We start from the raw sequence: 21,768 nt of genomic DNA, 5'->3' as shown, positions 1-21,768 counted from the left end.
CACCCTCCAGAGGCACCATGTCCTAATAACATCACATTGGTGATTAGGTTTACAACAAATAAATTCTGTCACAGGGCACAAACATTCAGTTCATACCCCATATCTGATTCAGATAAAATACACTGCACCTTTATATTATATGCCAAAAAACTTATAAAAGTGTAACACTTACCTTATTATGTACGAACATAATCCTTAAGTCAGGTTTAAGGACACCATAGGTTATGAGCAGATCTTGGACTTTTTTTATTTCATCTTTACATTTTTTAGCAGTTGAGTAAAACTGCTTTCTTACAGGTAAATTCTTAAATAATCTTAAAGCAGTTACAGTTGTACCTGTTGGCAGATAGAGGAAAGCATATTTAGATTTGGAAATAACTTCACAGATTTTCAAATCCAAATCCATATATATATTTCAAATCCAGTTATATATGGATTTGAAATTAAACCCTTCTATCACTGAAGGTCTATCCTCCTCCAACTCTCCAATCCTCAACCCCAAAGAAGGCTCAACTTTGCAAACTATTCTGATTCCTTACTAGACTCTGATTTGTACTCTGATTGTACTCTATGAAGTACAATCTCTTCCTAAACAAGCATAATCTATTTCTGCCACTGCAGAGAAACATGGGTTTACCAGAATGCAGCATCATAAGAAATCTGCAGGTGTTCAACCCACCTATGGATGATGCTTATTATGCACTTTAACATACAATACATGGTAGTTTAAGACCACACAGCATATGTGATAATCTTAATTATTTCACTAAAAATTCTTAGAAGTAATAGGTAATCTGGTTTAATTGACCTCATCTTCAACAAATATAAAAAAACACAAGCTAATCCAAAGAGAGGATTTTTTTTACTTATAAATTAAACATTGAATAAAGGTATAAAAATTATACTGCTTTATTATCAGAGTAATAAAAAAACTTTCATTTTAAAAGAAAAAGTAATAACACTATCACATGAAATTAGACTAAATGTTTGCCATGGCTATACATAATAAGTCTCTACATAATAAGTCTCATTTTTTTTTTTTGATTGAAAAATTAAATCTTTTTCCCTAATACATCAACGACTCCTCATTTTCTTTACTCTAATTAAAGAATGGTGGTGTCCCCAGTGGTTCTTTGGTTTGGGGAATGTCCTACCTCTGCTTTTTTCACATTCAGTCCCAATTCCCAACCATCCAAATGCATGTTCTATTGCAGGATCAAGTTGAAAAGGCACTGTCTCTTCAACTGGTTTGAGAGCTATGACATAGGCTGTTTCTTCTTCCACTTTCTCCTATTGTGGGTTTTCTGGTGCCCAATAAAGTGTGAGCTATGGGTAAATGCCTTTCCACATTTGTGGCACACACATGGGCACTCCCCAGTGTGAGTCCTCTGATGCTGAATGAGGTGGGAGCTCTGGCGGAAGGCTTTTCCACAGTCCTGACATGGGTAGGGCTTAGCTCCAGTGTGAGTTCTCAGGTGCTGGGAGATGGCTGAGCGATCATTGAAGGTCCTCCCACACTCTTGACATTCAACTGGTCTCTCTCCAGAATGAACTCTGATGCTGTGTAAGGGAAGAGCTCTGAACAAATCCTTTCCCACAGATTTTCTTATGCACAGAAAAGTATCTTGGGTTCCGAAACATTTTACCATATTCACTGTACCTGCAAACTTGGTTCCCCTTGTGAATTCTTTTTTTTTTTTTTTTAATTTGGCCGGGGCTGGGTTTGAACCCGCCACCTCCGGCATATGGGACCGGCACCCTACCCGCTGAGCCACAGGCGCCGCCCCACCTTGTGAATTCTTATAAATGTAATCTGCTTAGCACTCCGGCTGAAGGTTTTCCTACAACCAATGCCTTCTTTGGCCTTTTGTCTTCCACAACAATTCTGATGTTTTATATGTGAATTATGTTTGATGTTCTTAACCTGTGAGCCACGTTTGTGCAAACGTTTTTTAGGAGACACCTTCTGGAGCAAAACCTGACTTGTGTCAAGACAAGTGTTTGCCTGGGACTTGGGGTTTTCACAAGGCTCCACCAGAGGGAGGACTTTTTCCAGAGCAGACCCCACTTGTTTCAAAACTTTGTCTGGGACATTCAGGTCCACATGCTGCAAGACATCTCCCAAGATGGAACATGTGGCGCAATCCCTTGAGAATTCTTGTACTTTCAGGCTGTGGGCTGGTTCTCCCTCAGGAATGTCAGAATTTGGAGTTAACTGCTTACTTTCCGGTGTAGTCTCCCATCCCACAGAGACCAGGTGCCCGAATGTCTCCAGCATCACATCATGGTACTCAGTCCTTTGTGTTGGGCCCAGCAGCCCCCACTCCTCCCAAGTAAAAGTCCACAGCAACATCCTGGAAAGTCACTGCTTCTTCAGGCAGGACTATCTCTGGCTGGATGGCTGTAGCCTTCTGCTGCTTCTTTTCCTGCTGGGCAGGGACCTTGAGACAGCAGCTGGGGTCCTTTGAAGGCTGGGCAGGTGGTGCTTCCTCCTCAGATATCCAAGTGGCATCCTCCACCAAGGCTGTCACCTCTTTGCAGTCCTTTGGGTGCTGTAATTCCACCCACGTCCGGAGTTTCCCAGGTAGTATACCCAGGAACTGCTCTAGCACCAGCAACTCTAGCATCTGCTCCTTGGAGTGAACGTCAGGCTCCAGCCACTGGTGACAGAGTTCACGAAGGTGGGTGAGGGCTTCTCGGGGACCTACCACATTCCCATAATGAAATTGCCGAAATTTCTGACGAGCGGCCTCAGGATCAGCTGGATGCTTGCCCAGCTGTTGTACTGGCTCCTTGAGAATGTCAGGACTCAGGACCCCATCTTCAGCATAGACAGCGCAAATCTGAGCATTCCAGGCACCAGCTACCTCCTGGTTCAGTGTGCGGACCTCAACAACCTCAATGTTCATCAGGGGATTCTCAGCAGGAAGAGGACCCAGTTGAATTTTGATTTGAGGCCCAAGATATTCTGCAGGTCAAGAACTGGAAAGGTATCTTGAGGAATTCCTCTCTCCAACGGCCAGAATTTTTCTGCTTCCTCTAACTGAAATACCACATCTGGCTTGGAAAGCTGATATCACAGGACTAGGTAGTCGGAAGCCTGAAGGCCATACTTTTCTCCCTCTCAATCTGTCTGTCTCGGGAATGGGTGAAGTCCCGGTGCACGCCTCACAATCAATAAATCTCATTTTTTACAACACTAAAGAACTTTTAAAATCTCTACTCACCAGCTAATCTCAGACTTACTAAATCAATCTCCTTATGTGATTCTAATGCAGAGCCAGAATTGAGAAACACTGCACTGAGAAGTAAAAAAAAAAAGAAAAAAAAAATCAACATAATATGGGATTTCTCAACTTTTGCACTATGGATGTCTGACAAGATTATCTGTGTGGAGGCTATCTTGTGCATTGAAGAATGTTCAGTACCATCACTGGCTTCTTACCCACTAGATGACAATAGCACCCTCCTCATTTACAACAATCCCAGATATTGCCAAATGTCCCCGGGGGGACTGAGTTGGAATATACAGCAACTAGCATCGTTTTTCTTTTTAAATAACATAGATTAAAGTAGACCAGAGAATAGAGTGCATCACAGACATTAGTTTCATAAACTTTCCGTCTTGATTAGATTTGTGTGAGCTAGGTTGCTAGGTGAAACATATTTCTTATTGTGAATGAGGGTCAAAAAGCCTAAAATTTGCTGCAATAAGTCGATCTTTATCCTACTACTTATAAAAAAGGGCAAAACCACAGAAATGACAATCATAAGAAAAACATGAGGCTCAGAATCCCTAGCATAAAACCATAAATTTCAAGAGAAGGCAAAGAAACAAACAGAAATGTAATTAAATAAATAACAATAAATTCTTCTTGAGTTAAAGGCTTGAATGCAGATTTAAAGCACTTACTTCATTACAAGAAATATTTAAAGAAGGAAGGAAGGGCGGTGGGAGGGAAAGAAAGAAACTGCATCCACTAGAATCCTAAATTTTAGGGGAAAAAAAATTTGCAAACTTTTAGACAAAAAGAATAAGTTTCCTACAAGAAAAGACTAACATCAAAATTCCTAACCTATTACATTAGCAATTTATAAACTATTAAGGGGAAATTAAGAAACCTATACCTAGTTATGACATGTGCATGAGCAAAATGAAAGCATCTCTGGATCTGCAAGAGTTCAGAGTTCAGAAGTATATAACCCAAGTATATTTGATGAAAACCATGAAAAGATGAACTCTAAACAAATGACGATTATATCAAAATAGAGATTTTATGACCGAAGGAGATAGAAAATAAATTTGGTGAACAAAGAAATCTTGAAAGCTTAAGTAAACAGAAGATAATGTGAGTAAGCTTTGCAACATAATTGTTAAATATGGATTCGTAAAATGAAAAACACATAATGTAGAGTAGCCTAGCAATAGTTTGTAACTCAATATTTTAAACCACTACTAATATCAGAGCTGAGTGTGGTAGCTCTCATCTGTAATCCCAGTACTTTGGGAGGCCAAGGCAGAAGGACTGCTTGAAGCCAAGAGTTCAAGACCAGCCTGGACAACATATCAAGATCCCGTCTCTTAAAAAAAAATTGGCTGGGTGTGGTACCATGTACTAGTAGTCCTAGCTACTTGGGAGTCTAAGCCAGGAAGATCAACTGAGCCCAGAAGTTGGAGGTTGTCTACAGTCATGCTACTACGCTGCAAAGTGTGACTGTGGCTTTTTAAAAGCAAAACAAAACACTATTATTAGTAACAGTGGTTAACTAGAGAAAAGAGATGAGAAGGAAGAAATACACAGCTTAAAGGGCCCTACATAACCTGGCCCACAGCTATCTCCTCTCCTACCAATGTCCTTCATTCTATTCCTCCAGCGTATGTATCAGACTCATTTGTGCCTCAGGGGCTTTGTACACATTCTCCGCCCCCCCCCCCCAACATACACACAAAACCTTTGCATGGCTAACTCCTTCATCAACCTTTAGACCTCAGCCTAGTATCTTTAGAAAATCCATCCTTAAGTGGCCTATCAAAGACTGCTACTTCCAGCTCAGCACTCGTAGCATAGTGGTTACGGCGCAGACCACATGTACCAAGGCTGGAGGTTTCGAACCCAGCCCAGGCCAGCTAAACAACAATGACAATGATAACAACAACAGCAAAAAAAAAAAAAAAAACCAATAGTTGGGTGTTGTGGCAGGTGCCTGTAGTCCCAGCTACTTAGGAGGCTGAGATAAGAGAATCGCTTAAGCCCAAGAGTTTGAGGTTGCTGTGAGCTGTGACACCACAGCATTCTACCCAGGGCGACAGCTTGAGACTCTGTCTCAAGAAAAAAAAAAAAAAAAGACTGCTACTTGAAACTATGTTTTATTTCTTCTTAGAAATTGTTACTATTGGGCGGCGCCTATGGCTCAGCGGGTAAGGCGCAGGCCCCATATACCGAGGGTGGCGGGTTCAAACCCAGCCCCGGCCAAACTGCAACCAAAAAATAGCCGGGCGTTGTGGCGGGCGCCTGTAGTCCCGGCTACTCGGGAGGCTGAGGCAAGAGAATCGCTTAAGCCCAGGAGTTAGAGGTTACTGTGAGCTGCGTAAGGCCACGGCACTCTACCGAGGGCCATAAAGTGAGACTCTGTCTCTACAAAAAAAAAAAAAAAAAAAAAAACTTAAAAAAAAAAAAAAGAAATTGTTACTATTAAAAACAAACAAACAAACTTTTGTCTGCCTCCCCTTTTAGAATTCAAGAAGTCTGTGGGCAAAGGCTTATCTACCATATTTACTATTATATCCCTAGCACCTAAAACAATGATTAATATTCTAACAAAAAAATGTAAAATGAATTCAAGCATTGAAGGAAGAAAGTAAAGAGAAATAAGATAATAGGAATAAAGCACATATTTGCTTGGACTGTTACAAGCACTGTTCCATGGTACTTTTTTAAATTTTGAAAGGAAATTTCCTAAAGGAAATAAACAAGATTAGGAGAAAAAAAATTTATGGAGAAAGACTAAAGTAAAAGCTATATATTAATATTTCTGCTCACATTTGATGTTTTCTGACTTTTCTTGATCTAGTGTTTCACTAGCTTATTACATTACTAACAGTTTTTTTGGTCTTCCTCTAACTTTATGCAGATTATCTGCTTGGCCTAATTGCACACATTGCTTCCCAAAGACTGGATTAAATTCCTTGGAACATCATAATATTCCTTACTAGTAACACTTTGGTGCTACTGTTCTTTGTCTTAAGCAAAGTAAAAAGGCCACTGCCAAGTTTTAGAGCAAAAGATGACAGAGATGAAGGAGTGCATACATTTAGCAATCAGAACAGACATGCATTCTGCCTCTCCAGCTACATGAGGAACACACATCAGAATTCACACCAGAACCTAGTCTGAGACCCTTTATGCCTTCTTCTTATCTCACTCTTTTCTCTAGACATTTCTTCCATTCCCACAGCTTCAACTACTACCCATATGCCAATAACAGTTTTCATGAGTACTACAAGAAGCAACACACTTCCAGCTCGGCGCCCATAGTATAGTGCTTACAGCGCCAGCCTCATACACCCAGACTGGCAGGTTCAAACTTGGCCTGGGCCAGCTAAACAACAACGACAACTGCATCCAAAAATAGCCGGTGTTTTTTAAAAAAGAAAAAAGAAAAAAACACTTCCAATTAAAGCATGATATAACAATGCCTTAACAATAGTCCTGTGTAACATATGAAATTGTCACATTATTTCCTCATTGCTTTGAAATTTATCATCTGCTCCGTGAACATAGCAAATGCCCTAGTGCAGCGGTTCTCAACCTGTAGGTTCTGACCCACAGGAACTGTATTAAAGGGCTGCAGCATTAGTGTCTTCAATTTCAACACTCTGCAGGTGATAGCAGTTTAACCTACTTGTAGCCATATTTTCCCTTTAAAAGCACTCGTTATAATAAAACACGAAATTGTTTATTACTTCGATCAACACATGAATTACATGGGTCACTATCAAAGTTTTTGAGACAGACTATTATGATCCATTATTTCACTTCTAAAGTGAAGTAAAATGGATCAACAGTGTCCTTTCTGACTCACCTGTTCAAGTTTCAACTTGCTCAACTGACCTGTATTTCTAGGAGAGCTTCATTTGTTTCTGCCCACATGGATTTTACATTTCTTGATTTTTCTGTATCTCAAAACTTTCATTATAACCTACATACCAATACTGTGCAAAGCAACTGATATAACAATAAGAATGTCCATGGCTGTTATCTGTCCAAAAGGATTCAGGGAGGTCATTAATAGTAAACCACAATCTGTTTTCAGGAATATCAAAATGTGACAAGATGGCCAAATTGCTACACCTGTCATCCCAGCACTCTGGAAGACCGAGGCAGGTAGACTGCCTGAGCTCAGGAGTTTTAGACCAACCTAAGCAACAGCGAGACCCCATCTCTTTATAGCCAGGCATTGTGGCGAGTGCCTATAGTCCCAACTACTCAGGAGTCTGAGGCAAGAGAATCTCTTGACCCCAAGAGGCTGAAGTTGCTGTGAGCTATGATGCCACGCACTCTACCAAGGGCGACAAAGTGAGACTCTATCTCAAAAAAAAAAAAAAAAAGTAACAAGATGTAGAACTTAGAATTGCTTAATCTTTGATAGATGGTCTAGTGGTTAGGGGAAAAAAATTATTAAGACATACCTGAGACTTTCAGCATTCGTTTAAGTTATATACAGATGCTCACTCAGTATCCCCAACTAAATCTCCCCAACACTTGAAATCACCCTCACACATACCCGAACTCATTACCTATCTCCTTAAGTTTGATACTACACTTAAGCTACCTCTCTCATATAACATAGACATCCAACAGTTTCCAAAAATAGATATTATAGATTTAATCATTCTTCCCTTTGCCTATTACTGTAATAGTACATAAGCCATATAGGTCTACCTTTTCTATCCTAAAAATCTCTCTCAAATCTATGTCAAGTCTTCCCTAACCTCAAACCTTAGTAGTTCAAGATAAAATCTTATAGTAAGACACAATTTATGGTAGAAGTTACAATGTCCTACCAGTTAATTTTGTGAATTAACATGGTATCAATCCTCTGACTAAAAAAGTTACAATAGCGGGTGGCACCTGTGGCTCAAAGGAGTAGGGCGCCGACCCGTATGCCTAATCAAAAAAAAAAAAAAAAGTTTCAATGGCTCACCAGTGAGGTAAGGTGCAAACTCCCTAAAACCCAAGGTTCTATTTCCTACGCAAAATTCTCTACTTCAACTACCCTCAAATCCTCTCCTGGAACTCTATGTCATTCTTAGGATTTTATTTTATCTACTTCAATAGCTTTTTAGTTATATTTTGTATTACTTTTACTGGCTACTCTACAGATTGTAATATATACTACTGAATTATCCACCTTGAATGAAATCCATGAAATGAATTATACTTCACAATGTAACAATCTTATAATAGCATAATTCTACTCATTTTCCTGCCTTTTAAAATGTATTTGTTGGCCAGACGTGATGGTTCAAGCCTATAATCCTAACGCTCTGGGAAGCCAGGGCGGATGGACCGCTTGAACTCAGGAGTTAGAAACTACCCTGAACCAGAGAGAGACCCCATATCTAAAAGTAGCTGGGAACTGTGGCAGGTGACTGTAGTCCAGGTACTCGGAAGGCTGAGGCAATACAATCACTTGAGCCCAAGAGTTTGAAGATGCTGTTAACTATGATGCCAAAGTACTCTACCGAGGCTGACAAATGAAACCCTGACTCAAAATAAATAAAATGTATCTGTCATGTTTGTGTATTTTACTTCTACATGCTATAAATACCACCATCTAACGGGTGGCCATAAAGTTAGTGTGCAATTTTAAGTAACAAATGAATGGTCACAAACTTTATGGCTACCCTGTATTGTTTTTGTAAAATTAATTTTTTAAAAAATTTAGTCTTAATTTTTTCATATTTTCCAGCATTTGGCTTTTCTTCTTACAGATTGGGGTTGCTATCTGGAAGCATTTCCCTTTAGCTTTTAAACCTTCCTTTAGTGTTTCTTGAACTATATGTCTACTGGTGACAAATTCTCTCAATTTTATTTGCATTAAATTACCTTTATTTTGTCCTAATTTTTTTTTTTTTTTGTAGAGACAGAGTTTCACTTTATGGTCCTCAGTATGAGTGCCATGGCATCACACAGCTCACAGCAACCTCCAACTCCTGGCCTTAAGCGATTCTCCTGCTTCAGCCTCCTGAGTAGCTGGGACTACAAGCGCCCGCCACAACACCCAGCTATTTTTTTGTTGCAGTTCAGCCGGGGCTGGGATTGAACCCGCCACCCTCGGTAATATGGGGCCGGCGCCTTACCGACTGAGCCACAGGCGCCGCCCATATTTTGTCCTAATTTTTTAAAGGACATCTTTGCTGCTATAAAATTCTAGGTAACAATTTTATTTCTATATGCATGAAAGATGTTATTTCATTTACTTTGGGCTTCTATGCTTCTGAAGAGAAGTCAGCTATCATTCCTCTTCTCATTCCCTGGAATTCCATGTATTTTTCCTCTCACTGCTTTATTATTTCCTGTGGTTTTTGTGATTTGATGATGATATGCTTACCTTTGTTCTCTTTGTATTTATTCCATTTCAGGTTCATTCTGTTCCTTGAGTCTGTGGCTTCTTGTCTTTCAACAATTTTGGAAAAGTTGAATTTTCTTTTCTGATTTACTGATCTGTTCCATTCTTTCCCTTTCCTGTCTTTTGGGGATTCTAGTCACATGTATGTTTGACCATTTAATGCTGTCCCATAAATCTCTGGTCCCTTTTTTTTTTTTCCATTCTATTTTCTCCCTGGGGTTCAGTTTACATCCTTTTTATTGACTTGTTTTCAAGTTCACAAATCTTTTCTCCCGCTATGTCCAATCTCTTAAGTCCATCGATACAGTCTTCAGATACACTACATTTTTTAATTATAGAATTTTCTTTTTCTTTCTTTTTTTTTTTTTTTGAGACAGAGCCTCAAGCTGTCACCCTGGGTAGAGCGCCATGGCATCTTAGCTCACAGAAACCTCCAATTCCTGGGCTTAAGCGATTCTCTTGCCTCAGCCTCCCAAGTAGCTGGGACTACAGGTGCCTGCCACAATGCCCGGCTATTTTTTTTTTGGTTACAGCCATCATTGTTGTTTGGCAGGTCCCAGGCTGGATTCGAACCTGCCAGCTTGGGTGTATGTGGCTGGCACCTTAGCTGCTTGAGCCACAGGCGCCGAGCCTAATTATAGAATTTTCAGTTGGCTCATTAGTTTCCATTTCTGATAAAATTCTCTGGCTTCCTATTGATTTTGACAACTTTTCCTTCTAAATTCTTTAATATTTTACAATTTTCATCTGTTAATTCAAACATTTGGGTTATCTGTGAGTTTGCTTCCACTACTTTTTCTTTTGATAATGGATCCCACTTTCCTTTCTTCACGTTTCTCCAAATTTTTATTTTTGCCAGCCATTGTATATAAAACAATACTAAAGAAGATACTATTTTCCCTTAGAGAATATACTTTGTTTCCTGCTAAGCAGCTACAATTAAGAATAGATTCCTTCAACCTAATCAGGAATTTATTGGAGTTGTGGCTGAGTATCCCCTTTTGATCCGGCTCACTTCTAGTTTCAGAAGTGTCTTGACAATGGAATCAGACCTCTTCCTCTAGCAAGGCTTTAAGATGGTCCTTTCTCTAGCTGAGTCCCAACTTTCTTCATCACTGCTTACTTAGCAGAAGTCCTAACGAGATCCAGTGTGTAAGGCGGAGCAGGCCTGTTTGAGGATGCCATATTTTAGTCTAACAGCCACATGTGACTATTGTAAGTTTAGCTGGTTTCTCCTACTGTCATAAAAGAGCTTTTATCCATAGCAGGTCTGCTCAATCATCCACCAATGTCTTCTGACTCAGTTAATGCTTTCAGGAATGCAGTGGCCACTTCTTTTCTAGTCAGGCATAGTCTCTCTTGAATTTAATTCATTTAAACTTCTCTGTGACACAGTTCCTCAATGAGTTTAAAGAAAACCACAAATTTTTTAAAATTATGGTTTCCCCCCTTCACTGTTACACAGAGAGCAACTGTCTCTTGAAATCTACATCCACCATTCTATTCTTGCTGAAAGGTTATATTCCCATGCCTCATTACCTATATTCTTCATCTTCCTACCATCTTCAAACTCAAATTATCATCTTTTCTGAAAAACCTGCTAACCTCTCTAGGCAGTTGGTGGTTCATTTTATTATCATTATTCATTTACTTACCTATGTTCCCCACTACTGGGTTCCTAGATTACAAATATAATGGCCTCAACTATAGTTGTGGACAGATGGGGAAGGAAGGCAGAAATCAAGAGGGCAAAATACAAATGTAAATATAAAAGTTTAAAAAAAACCATCTTAAAAACAAAACAAAACATCTTTTAGCTTTTAAGTATATATTATGCATCGAAGACCTTTAAAACCTTCCTTTAGTATTTCCTGTACTACATGTCTATTGGTGACAAATTCTCTATACCTAACACACCATACCTACACCTATACTGTTTATTGGTAATTATTGCTTTCGCATCTGAAAATAGAGTGCCAAAAAATGTATAAACATTTTAAGAAAAAAAAAACTGCGTTATAATTGTAATACTCAGTATATACCAATAATACAAGTCATGTTTGACTTCTACAATTACAAGAGTGTAGGATAGTATTTAGAAGTAAACATATCCTACATCAAGCACACAAAGTGAACTCAGTGTGAGTTTAAAATGGCTTGCTTTTTTTCCAGAGGATTAAGGGACCTGGGCCTGGGCCCCCCTGGGACACAAGCAGAGTTGACTTGCCTGGAGTTAAAAATTCCACAAACCCATTCCCGTGAAGCCTGAGATCAAAGGGCATGCCGCCCTTCCTCAGAGATACAGGGTAGAGGGTGACTTATGTTAACAACATATTGACAGAGGTCTATAGGTGCTCTGCCCTGAGGAAAAGACACAGTCGTTACTTCATACTGAGTAAACTAAGTGAAAGCTTGAAGATACTCTTCCACTAACTCTGTTCCCCTGTGGCTACTTTCTTCTTTGCGATCTTTATTTAGATACCTGCCCAGAGATTAGTCAGTGTCTAGAAGATGTTTACTACAAAAGTGATTGTGTTGTTATGGTAACAGGATATTTCCTTTCAAGTAAATTTCAGATAGGTAAAATGAGGTAATGGTGAAACTAACAGATAATAGATTAAGTGTGTATGTGACTAGAAAGGTATAAAATCAAAACCCTGAATAAAGAATTTCAGCTGCTAAATGTTCTCTTTGCTATAAAGACTCCATGTAACTGTGTGAACCCTTGGGATTTTTCTCCTCTGTCCTGAGGTCTCCATCTTTCTTTTTTGGGTTTCTAGGAGAATGGGAGGCGCATGTAATGGGGGTTGAGAGCATCCTCCCCTACGAGCTTTGGGCCACAGGTAGCTTCTCCACAGCCCCAGCTTACCATAGGCTCCTGGAGGACTGCCTGGGGAAGGCAGAGTTGGGGAGCGAAGGTAGCAGATGGCTTCAAAACCACAATGTCTTTATTTTTAACTGCCACTGCTGCCCCAGCTCTGCCACGCTATGACTAGCAGGAGTGAGTTGGAGGAGAGAAGCAGTGATTCCTCCTGTATGGGGGGGAAAAAAGTTTCCAACTGAACTGTAGGAGTAGAAGGTGTGAGCCTGGGAGTGCTTTTATAAATTATTTTCCTTGTAGATTTTATTTTTAATTATCTTTGTGACCTGGCGGGGAGAAGAGAAGGAAAGAGATGCTGTTGAGCACATGACAAAATAAAATAAAATACAATGGATGATTAAAAAAAAAACAAAAAACAGAATTTCACTACACGCCATCCCATCCCGTGTAGTCTGTTTCTTGACTTAATAATTACAGGAGCGAGTTTACACCCACGGCAAAGCTGCTGTTCGCTCGTGTCTCTGGTCACGCAACACAAGAGGTACTCAAAGCCGTTACCATCAGCATCCACACACATCTAACTACGGCAAACTATCGCTTAAGCAACACCGATGAAGTGTCCACTTGTATCATTGCGCATGCTGTTTCAATTTCCTCCCAAAGAACCACCAGTGTAGCCAGTTTTTTATCACATCCCGTAAGGTTCCCCAAGGCAGAAGTCAAGGGGTGTGAAGAAAGAAGAACATGGGGGAAACAGCCTATCCATTGTCTTGGCAAATACTCATCAAGGTGAGCTTTCACATCTTAGTATACATAATGATCTTGGATGAAAACGTTCTATTTGGCTGCTTTAAGAATGTGCTATACGCTTGCATTGCTAACTCCTGTCTCATGTGCACATTGTTTGGCTTATTAGTGGTGAGTGAGTGAAGTGTTCCAACACACTGCAGAAGCCGCAGGACGTTGCTGTGTGGAGCCTCCCAGATCTTCCCTTGTGCACACTACACACAGTACCTCTGTCTCAAACTTATCACCAATGTGTGTCACTGCTAGGCGTGTTAGCGGTTCTGTTGCATACTCACACCTCCATTGCTGTTTTACTTCCACGACGTTCTTTAATTTCAAACACCACTTGAAAATGGTCTTACACGTTTCAAACAACACCTGTGCTTCCGCCGTTTTCTTTTGCTATCCTGCCTGTCGCATGGTGACCCTAGCATTCATTTGATTGATGCCATCTTTTAAGCAAATGTCATACTCCATGTCACTACAATAAATTCAACTTCAAAACGTATTTCATAAATAACAGTGCTTAAAATGTGTATACTTCTTTTGGCACCCCTGGCATTGTCTCAAAATGAGAACTGTATTTTTTTATAAAACTTATACATAAGAATTATATGTATACAATTATATGTGGTAGAAAAGACTTTTCTGATTCCAAATGAAGTATGTACCCTTAAAAATGAAAGTACCATGTAATATTAGCCACTGGGGAGGAGGCCGCATTCTACTATCCTATTTTACAAAACAACCACCCAGCTCTTCGACTTTAGCACATTCTACAAACACCAGAATTAAAATTCAGTCTTGGGATATGCTCTGTTATATTTTTACATGACCCTGTGTTATGACGTTTATAAGAGCAGCTATTTATATTTCTAATGTAAAGATAAACATAAAAGCTTGAATGTATCACAAAGTGTTCTTAAACTATTTAACAAAGTTCCACTCTTAAACTCAGATGAAAAGATCTTTCAATTCACACACAATCACACATAGCAGGTATTTATTGAGAACATGACATTCTACTTTAATAACAGGGTAGGGAAAGGAAATACCTTGATCAGAGCAATTTAAATATACTACTTTTGATATCTGAGAAATTTCTAAGTCAGAAGCACCACAAGCCATTAAAAGAATTTGCCCAGGGGGGCACCTGTGGCTCAGTGAGTAGGGTGCTGGCCCCATATACCGAGGGTGGTGGGTTCAAGTGCGGCCCCAGCTGAACTGCAACAAAAAAATAGCCGGCGTTGTGGTGGACACCTGTAGTCCCAGCTACTCGGGAGGCTGAGGCAAGAGAATCATCTAAGCCCAGGAGGTGGAGGTTGCTATGAGCTGTGACGCCAGGGCACTTTACCGAGGATGATAAAGTGAGACTGTCTCTACAAAAAAAAAGAAAAAAAGAATTTGCCCAAGAGGGTAAATCCATTTAGAAAACTTAATATTGATTATTCTAAGGTTAAGAGAAGTGATGACTGAGAAAGAGAAGACTAAACCAAATAATTTAGTCAGTGTTCTTGGTAAAAGAATTTTTTAAAAGCTGAAAACTTCATTATTTTAGTTTCAAAAAATGTTTTAAAAGGGAAGTGCACAGAGGTAAGGGCAATACAAAACAACATACTATTAAATACACAAATCATTTTAAATATTTATATTAATCCACTGAAAAATATCTACAGCTAGAAAACCCAGAAGTGGAATTTCTAGTACATTGTTTTTATTTATTTATTTATTTTTTGCAGTTTTTGGCCGGGGCTGGGTTTGAACGCACCACCTCCAGCATATGGGGCTGGTGCCTTACTCCGCTGAGCCACAGGTGCCGCCCACAGTACATTGTTTTTAAACACTTGAAAATGTTTTTTTAAAAGTGAATAAATTTTCCAATGCCTAAATAAAATTCTGTTGTACTCTGTTCCTCCGCTAACAATTACGCTTCCATACATATAATCCCATTAGATGATATGAAGAGGAACTGTAAAGCAAGGACATTCACACCACAGCAGAAATTAATCCAAGAACCCGAAATGTACAGGTATAAATTGGGATGGTTGAACTGTAGTTTTATCTTACACAGAAAACATTTAAATGGAAGCTAAATGACAGCTGGTGAAATGTGAGTCCGTGATTCAGTCACTCAAAAACTATCAACACTAAAGCAATATAAATGTAAAAAGCTTGTGAAAGTGTTCACAGATTTCTATATTGTCCATCTAGAGCAAATGAACATTAAAGCTATGATTTTTTTGTTGTTTTCCTAATCAATCAATAGTCATAAGGTAAAAAAAAGTGAGTTATAAAAGGTAATTACTGGTTTTACAGCTACTAACCTCTTAAGTATGTTGTTTCTTAAGATAAAAGGAATATGCTAAGGAAATAAGGTTCATTCATTGACTACAGAAATTCTTTAATATTCATACCTGGTCTCACTTACTAAAGGTAGAAGACTGAAGTCAGTAGAAAAGAAAAAAATCAACCAGCAAAAAGGGCAAAGATCAGATGGATTGCATGTCTCAGGATTGTTATTTTACAGTTCCCATGGAGATGAATAAAGAAAAGCATGAGAAGCAGGAGTGGTGCAGAGCTACTGGCCATTCAGATTAGACTGGTTACTACTAAGATAAAAATAAATACTTTTAAGTTTTATAAGGCGAATAGAATACTTCAAAGTACTCTACTGGAGAGCTACTCAAATACCTCTTTTTTTTTTTTTTCTTAAATCATAGCTGTGTACATTAATGCAATCATGGGGCACCATACACTGTCAAATACCTGTTAATGATTTCCTAATGTGAACGCCTAAGAACTGAGTTCAGAGTATTTTTGCAGAGAAATCATATTTTTTAAAATGCCCTTTGTCTTAACCTTCAACATACAGCAAAAGAATTACAATCTATTATTTTTAATTAAAATATATACAATTATGATTATTACATATCAAATTAAAAAGCTATTAGATTTGAACTCATTTTCATTAACTGAACACATGAGAAAAAATAGTGCATTTTCTTAGGGGTTCCTGTTAACTCTTTCCCCTATGTGGATACAAAAATATTAATCCCTAAAGGGCAAAAGTAATCAGTAACTACTAAGCTAAGAATTCACAAAATGAGGAGAATGTGGTGTTAGTATTAAAATACAAGAAAATAAGTTTCAATGAATATAGAAGTCATTTTGAAAAAAATCCAAAAATTTAACATTAAACCTGGAAGAAACCATAGAAAAGATATAGTATGTACTTGCATAAATTACAATGAGGGACCACAAATTAAACAAGAATTTACAATACAAACTGGAGAGGGACAAATAACAATAAAAACCCCAACAGTTCCCTTTGAGACCTAATAATTCTTTTGAAAATGATTTTAAAGAGGTCATACTTTTAATATTCTTTTAACCATCCCATTATCAGAAATTAGTAGTATGAAAAAGATTAAAGGAGATATGTGAAACTGAAGCCTTAAAGAAATCTTTTTTCCCATAGAAAGTTTTTAAAATGTAATAAAATACATAAAAGAGTATAAAACAAACTACATAAGAAGCATCAATAAGTAATATATTTATTTCCTTTGAAATAATACAGAACAAAAGGAAACAGGTAAAGGTGTTAGATAAAAGAACTTCAGCAATGCTACCCTATTATATGTGCATATGCTTGAAGTTTTCCATAAATAAATGTATTTTAAATTACTTAACCACAGTATTGATAATGGTATGGTTTAATACCAAATCAATGATGTTTTAGGTGTTTCAATGAAATATGACCTTTATATATAAAGACACTAGTGACACAGCACACGTAAAATGAAGGTGTTATTGTTTTTATTGAAGAGCTAGTTCACTGCGTTGTCTAGTCTCTCACACTGTTCCTTTTGAAAACAGCTCTTAAATATTTAAGAGACTGGTGGCTAGAATAAAGGGTAACTGTTCACATGGAAGTTAACTAGCCTTTATCAGGATTAAGCCCAAAGCAATACCTTTAAATTTGAGGAGTAGAACTTTTTTAAACAAATAAAACAAAAGGTAAAAAAATGCTACAAAGCTACTCTCTTACCTTGACCAAGATGTGAAGGTTTTTGAGACAGTATGTGACCGCTGCCATCTAAAACATACTGGGTGCTAAAATTATCAGCAGCCGTCCTTGTTGTAATTAAAACCTAGGGAGGAAAACACTAATAGAATTATCATTTTAGATACTGCAGTGGGTTGATTATCACATTAAATTTGAAATAATTATCACATAATGATTTGCTTAATAAAAGTTTTACATGATAAAGTCTTATGTTCACTTCTTTTGTAATATTCCTTTTTTTTCTTTTTCTTTTTTTTGAGACAGAGTCTCAAACTGTCACCCTTGGTAGTGTGTCATGGAGTCAAAGCTCACAGCAATCTCAAACTCTTGGGCTCAAGTGATTCTCTTGCCTCAGCCTCCTGAGTGGCTGGGACTATAGGTGCCCACCTTAATATCTGGCTATATTTTTAGAGATGGGGGTCTCACTCTGGCTCAGGCTGGTCTCGAACCTGTGAGCTCAAGTGATCCACCCGTCTTAGGCACTCAGAGTGCTAGGATTACAGGTATGAGCCACTGCACCGGGCCCTGTAATATTCCATAGTTACACTAAGCAACAGGCCAGCTTGTATTTTTCCTGTTACAAATTACTGTTTTTCATTTTAAGAATTTTAATTAAAACACTTATACACAAACCAGTATACCTGAAATGGCTCTATGTAATGTGTGTATATATATTGTGTATATATATATGTGTGTAATGTGTGTGTATATATATATACACACACATATATTACATTGCTTACTTCTCTAAAAGCAAATACTTCAACTGTATTAGGAGAACTTGCTTTTTAACACAGTTTCCATAAATTTATTGGTAAATGAATAACACCTTGGTAAAGTGATCATTCCTTCCCCCTTTTATATTCTTTATAAAAACTGTACTACATTTCAAGTTTATGGTTCAATAAAATTTTTAATTACACATATCTTTATACGACTTTTTCTTAAAACCAATCTTTAAACTCATGTGCAAAATCTGTATTAAAAAAACTTAAGCATTAAAATATGTAAGCATAAGAGATTTCATGCAGCATGAAAACAGTTCTTCAGCTATAAGTCATAGAAATATAAATTTTAAAGTGTCTGCATTCTTTTGAGCTACCCTTCTTACCTTTCTATTTACCTATCTTGTGAGATTAATCAGAAAGTACAATAATAATAAAATACATATACCTTTGTTACGAAAAAACCAAAATGAGGAGTGAGGATGCTGGCAAGGAAAACAAGGTGGACCAGGAAGAAGATAGCCTTCTCACACATCTGGTGATCACTGATGATTCAAAATTGAGTGCAATCTTTTTTGGCCATCCTTGTACTCAGAAGCCAGAACTCTTCTGTGGCCATCTGGATTTACATCTGATGGTTCTGTCACCCTGCCCTGACCAAGCAGATTTACTGTAGGCCATAGGGCTCTGTGGAGCATGTAGGAACCATGCAGTGACTATCAGAGCCACCACAACAAAATATGGCTTCTCCAGCTGAGTCTGCTAGATTCTGAGAGTGAAGTCCATAAAACCCTTCCTTGGGATATTGCATTGAGCTATTTCTGTGATTACTATCCCCCAAAGTACCTAAAACAGACAAGTTGAGAGCTTCTATGTACTCTTCAGTGACTATTTTACTTCTTCTAAAATGCACTGCATGATTTAAAAACTTCGTAATTTAGAAGACAGAAATTGCTAAAAACTTTCTTTCCAGTGTTCAATTACTCCATGATTCTCCCTTTAAAAATAATGCTACATTTAACCAACTGCTTCTCCAAAATGCCAAGGTCAATTGAATTCTATTTCTATTCTCCAAAGAGCTAGCCACCTGACCTAAAGTTGGTGTCACTGAGCAAAGACAAGCCCTGGAACTCTGAGTTCCAGTACTAATTCTGCCAGTAGCTTCTAGATGGTCCTGAATAATGATGATTACACTATCATCTTTAAGGAGAGGGTGATGATAAGATGAAGATGATGCTAATACTTTATAAGGTTACATGGGATTTTGCTTTAACCACTTCAAAGCATTTTACAAGATACCAACTTGCTCATCCTGAACATATTAATGAACAGTAAATAAACTCCAGCCTAAATGAATAAACTGAAGTGCTAAATAAAGTAAAATAGGACCTTCGTGTAACTAAGGTAATACAACATTTATGTTAAAGTTAAAAACAGAATAGAACACAATATTATGTTTCAACATTAAATTTTTTTAAATTACAATTTGTAAGGCACCATGGAAATTTATTTAGAGAGGCAATGCTTTGCAATGATAAATGAAGGATAAATAAGTGAAGGATAAATAAGTACATTTTACAAATTCATGAAATACAGTGCATTCTTCAGAGGAAGGAAAGGAATTATATTTCAGGAGTTTATTTCATCATATGACCCTGTGTCCTAGGCAATAAACCTTTTTTTGGACCAGGCACAGGTTCAGAAGGCGTTAGAACATTTAAACTTGCAGTAACTCCACCAGCAGGAAAGTCTCTGATATCACAAACTACTAGTGGTGATTCTGTAACTAGAGACATGGAGGAATCACAGCAGTGAGTGAATCTAATGGTGTCAAGAGAAGAAATTTTTAAAAACCCCCCAAAACAAACAAACAAACAAAAAAACCCCTAGTACTTTAAATAGAGAAGTTTTAGAAGTCCTTAGGGGGCCTTAGAGGTTATGTTAGCTATCAGTTATTAAAAACTGACTCTCGGGTCCAATTACTCAGTTTTAGGAAATTATATTATTATTATTATAAAACTAAAATTACATAAAAACACTTAAACTTTAGGTAAGCACAGTTTTTCTTCAATGTTTAGACTTAAAACTAGGCAAAGCCTTTGGGTTCTTTTAGCTGACTTTAGATGAACACTTTAGCACAGAAAACATGTGTCTGAAAACTAAGATAAATGGTCTTTATGATTTAGGTGAAACAAGCACTTCTGCATGGATGACTGAAATTTCTTTTTCTTTCTGTGTACACCTGCCTGTGCATAATTATATATATATTTACTTTATTCTAACTTTAGAACCTGCCCCAGATACCTACTATGGGGGAGACTAGGACCAGGGAGACCTTGGCCCTGGCTTTTTCTCCTTTTAACAGTTTTCTTTACCTATGCTGAAGCTGTTATTTAGATAGCAAAATATTCCAACTGCTTAAAAAATTTCTAAGTCTATTCTGACAAAAGCTCTGCCACCATAGCTATAAAGTATATAGGAAGTACCCTACACTGTGAAAAAGGAATCAGGAATCATTTGCTTGGCTTAGAACCTTTAGAATAATGCTCAGGGCTTCTCCTGCCCTTCATACAGCTAAGTGGGCCCACAAATAACAAGAGTTCTAACTTTCACCTTCAAAACACAATGGCTTAGCTTCGTATTCTGCCTCTAAGCTATGGACTCCTAACGTGATGTAAAACAAAATCGAACCTACAGAGGTTGATTGCATAACAAAATTATGAATAGACAACCTTGGACAGAGGGGTTGAACTGCATGGGTCCACTTACACACTGATTTTTTTTTCTGACTGTGCCACTCCTGAGACAGTAAGAACAACCCCTCTTCTTCCACAGTCTACTTAATGTGAAGATAACAAGGATAAACACTTTGATGATCATCCACTGCCATTTAATGAGCAGCAAATATATTCTCTTCCTTAATAACATTGTCCTCTTTAACTTGTTTTATTGTAAGAATACAGCATATATCATACAAAATACGTGTTAACTTAACAGTAAGGCTGGTCAACAGTAGGCTATTAGTAGTTTAGGTTTTTGTTTTTTTTTTACAGTTTTTGGCCAGGGCTGGGATTGAACCCACCACCTCTGGCATATGGGGCTGGCGTTCTACTCCTTTGAGCCACAGGTGCAACCCCTAGTAGTTTAGTTTTTAGGAAATGAGAAGCTATATGCAGATTTCTGATTGCACGGGGGGGGGCCTCTGGTAACCCTTACCCTCACGCTGTTTATGGGTCAACAGTATATGAATTTGATAGATTAGAATAAAACCCTACACTATAACCACTTAAAAAATGCTGAATGAATAAATCAATAAAAATGAGTACTATGCAGAGGGAGGTAGGCAATTCTTCATTCTCCTGGTGTGGGGGGGAAGGAATAAAAAAACGAACTTATAATATAAAGACCTTTCATGAGAATTAGAAATTCACCTATGAATAGCTGTTAAAATTTACAAAGGATTTCCCCAAAATGTGGAGGAGTCTGCGTGAACTTTGGATGTTAAACACAAAATACTACCTGCAGAAGGGTATAACCAAGTGTGATAATTTTATCACATACATGATACAGCTGCATAATACTTTTACACATTTAAGTTTAAAGTAGAAATAACTTTCCTCTATATGGCACATGGCAATATTTGAGCTATTTTAACATGTATTATTTTACTTGACCCTCAAATCATTACCCTCATGTTAGAGATGTTTTTTAAAAAGTGACTATCAGAAAAGTTAGCC

At 37.9% G+C, this 21,768-nt stretch overlaps 1 protein-coding gene and 1 pseudogene across 7 annotated transcripts in view; both read right to left on the bottom strand.

Moving 5' to 3' along the window:
• The window catches only part of PMS1 (PMS1 homolog 1, mismatch repair system component), a 128,184-nt gene that overhangs the window by 63,484 nt on the left and 42,932 nt on the right, over positions 1-21,768 (bottom strand). For all 7 annotated transcript variants that reach the window (XM_053598365.1, XM_053598370.1, XM_053598369.1 and 4 more), the window contains 2 exons: positions 17,289-17,391; positions 173-336 (listed from right to left, as the gene is read on the bottom strand). In XM_053598365.1, the coding sequence (XP_053454340.1) occupies positions 173-336; positions 17,289-17,391 (267 nt within the window). The remainder of the gene's footprint in view (positions 1-172; positions 337-17,288; positions 17,392-21,768) is intronic.
• LOC128590873 (neurotrophin receptor-interacting factor homolog) lies at positions 1,123-2,989 on the bottom strand (annotated as a pseudogene).

This window comes from Nycticebus coucang, chromosome 7, assembly GCF_027406575.1.
Source record: "Nycticebus coucang isolate mNycCou1 chromosome 7, mNycCou1.pri, whole genome shotgun sequence".
NCBI classification, from domain to species: domain Eukaryota; kingdom Metazoa; phylum Chordata; class Mammalia; order Primates; family Lorisidae; genus Nycticebus; species Nycticebus coucang.
This window is presented reverse-complemented; position numbering and strand designations above follow the sequence as displayed.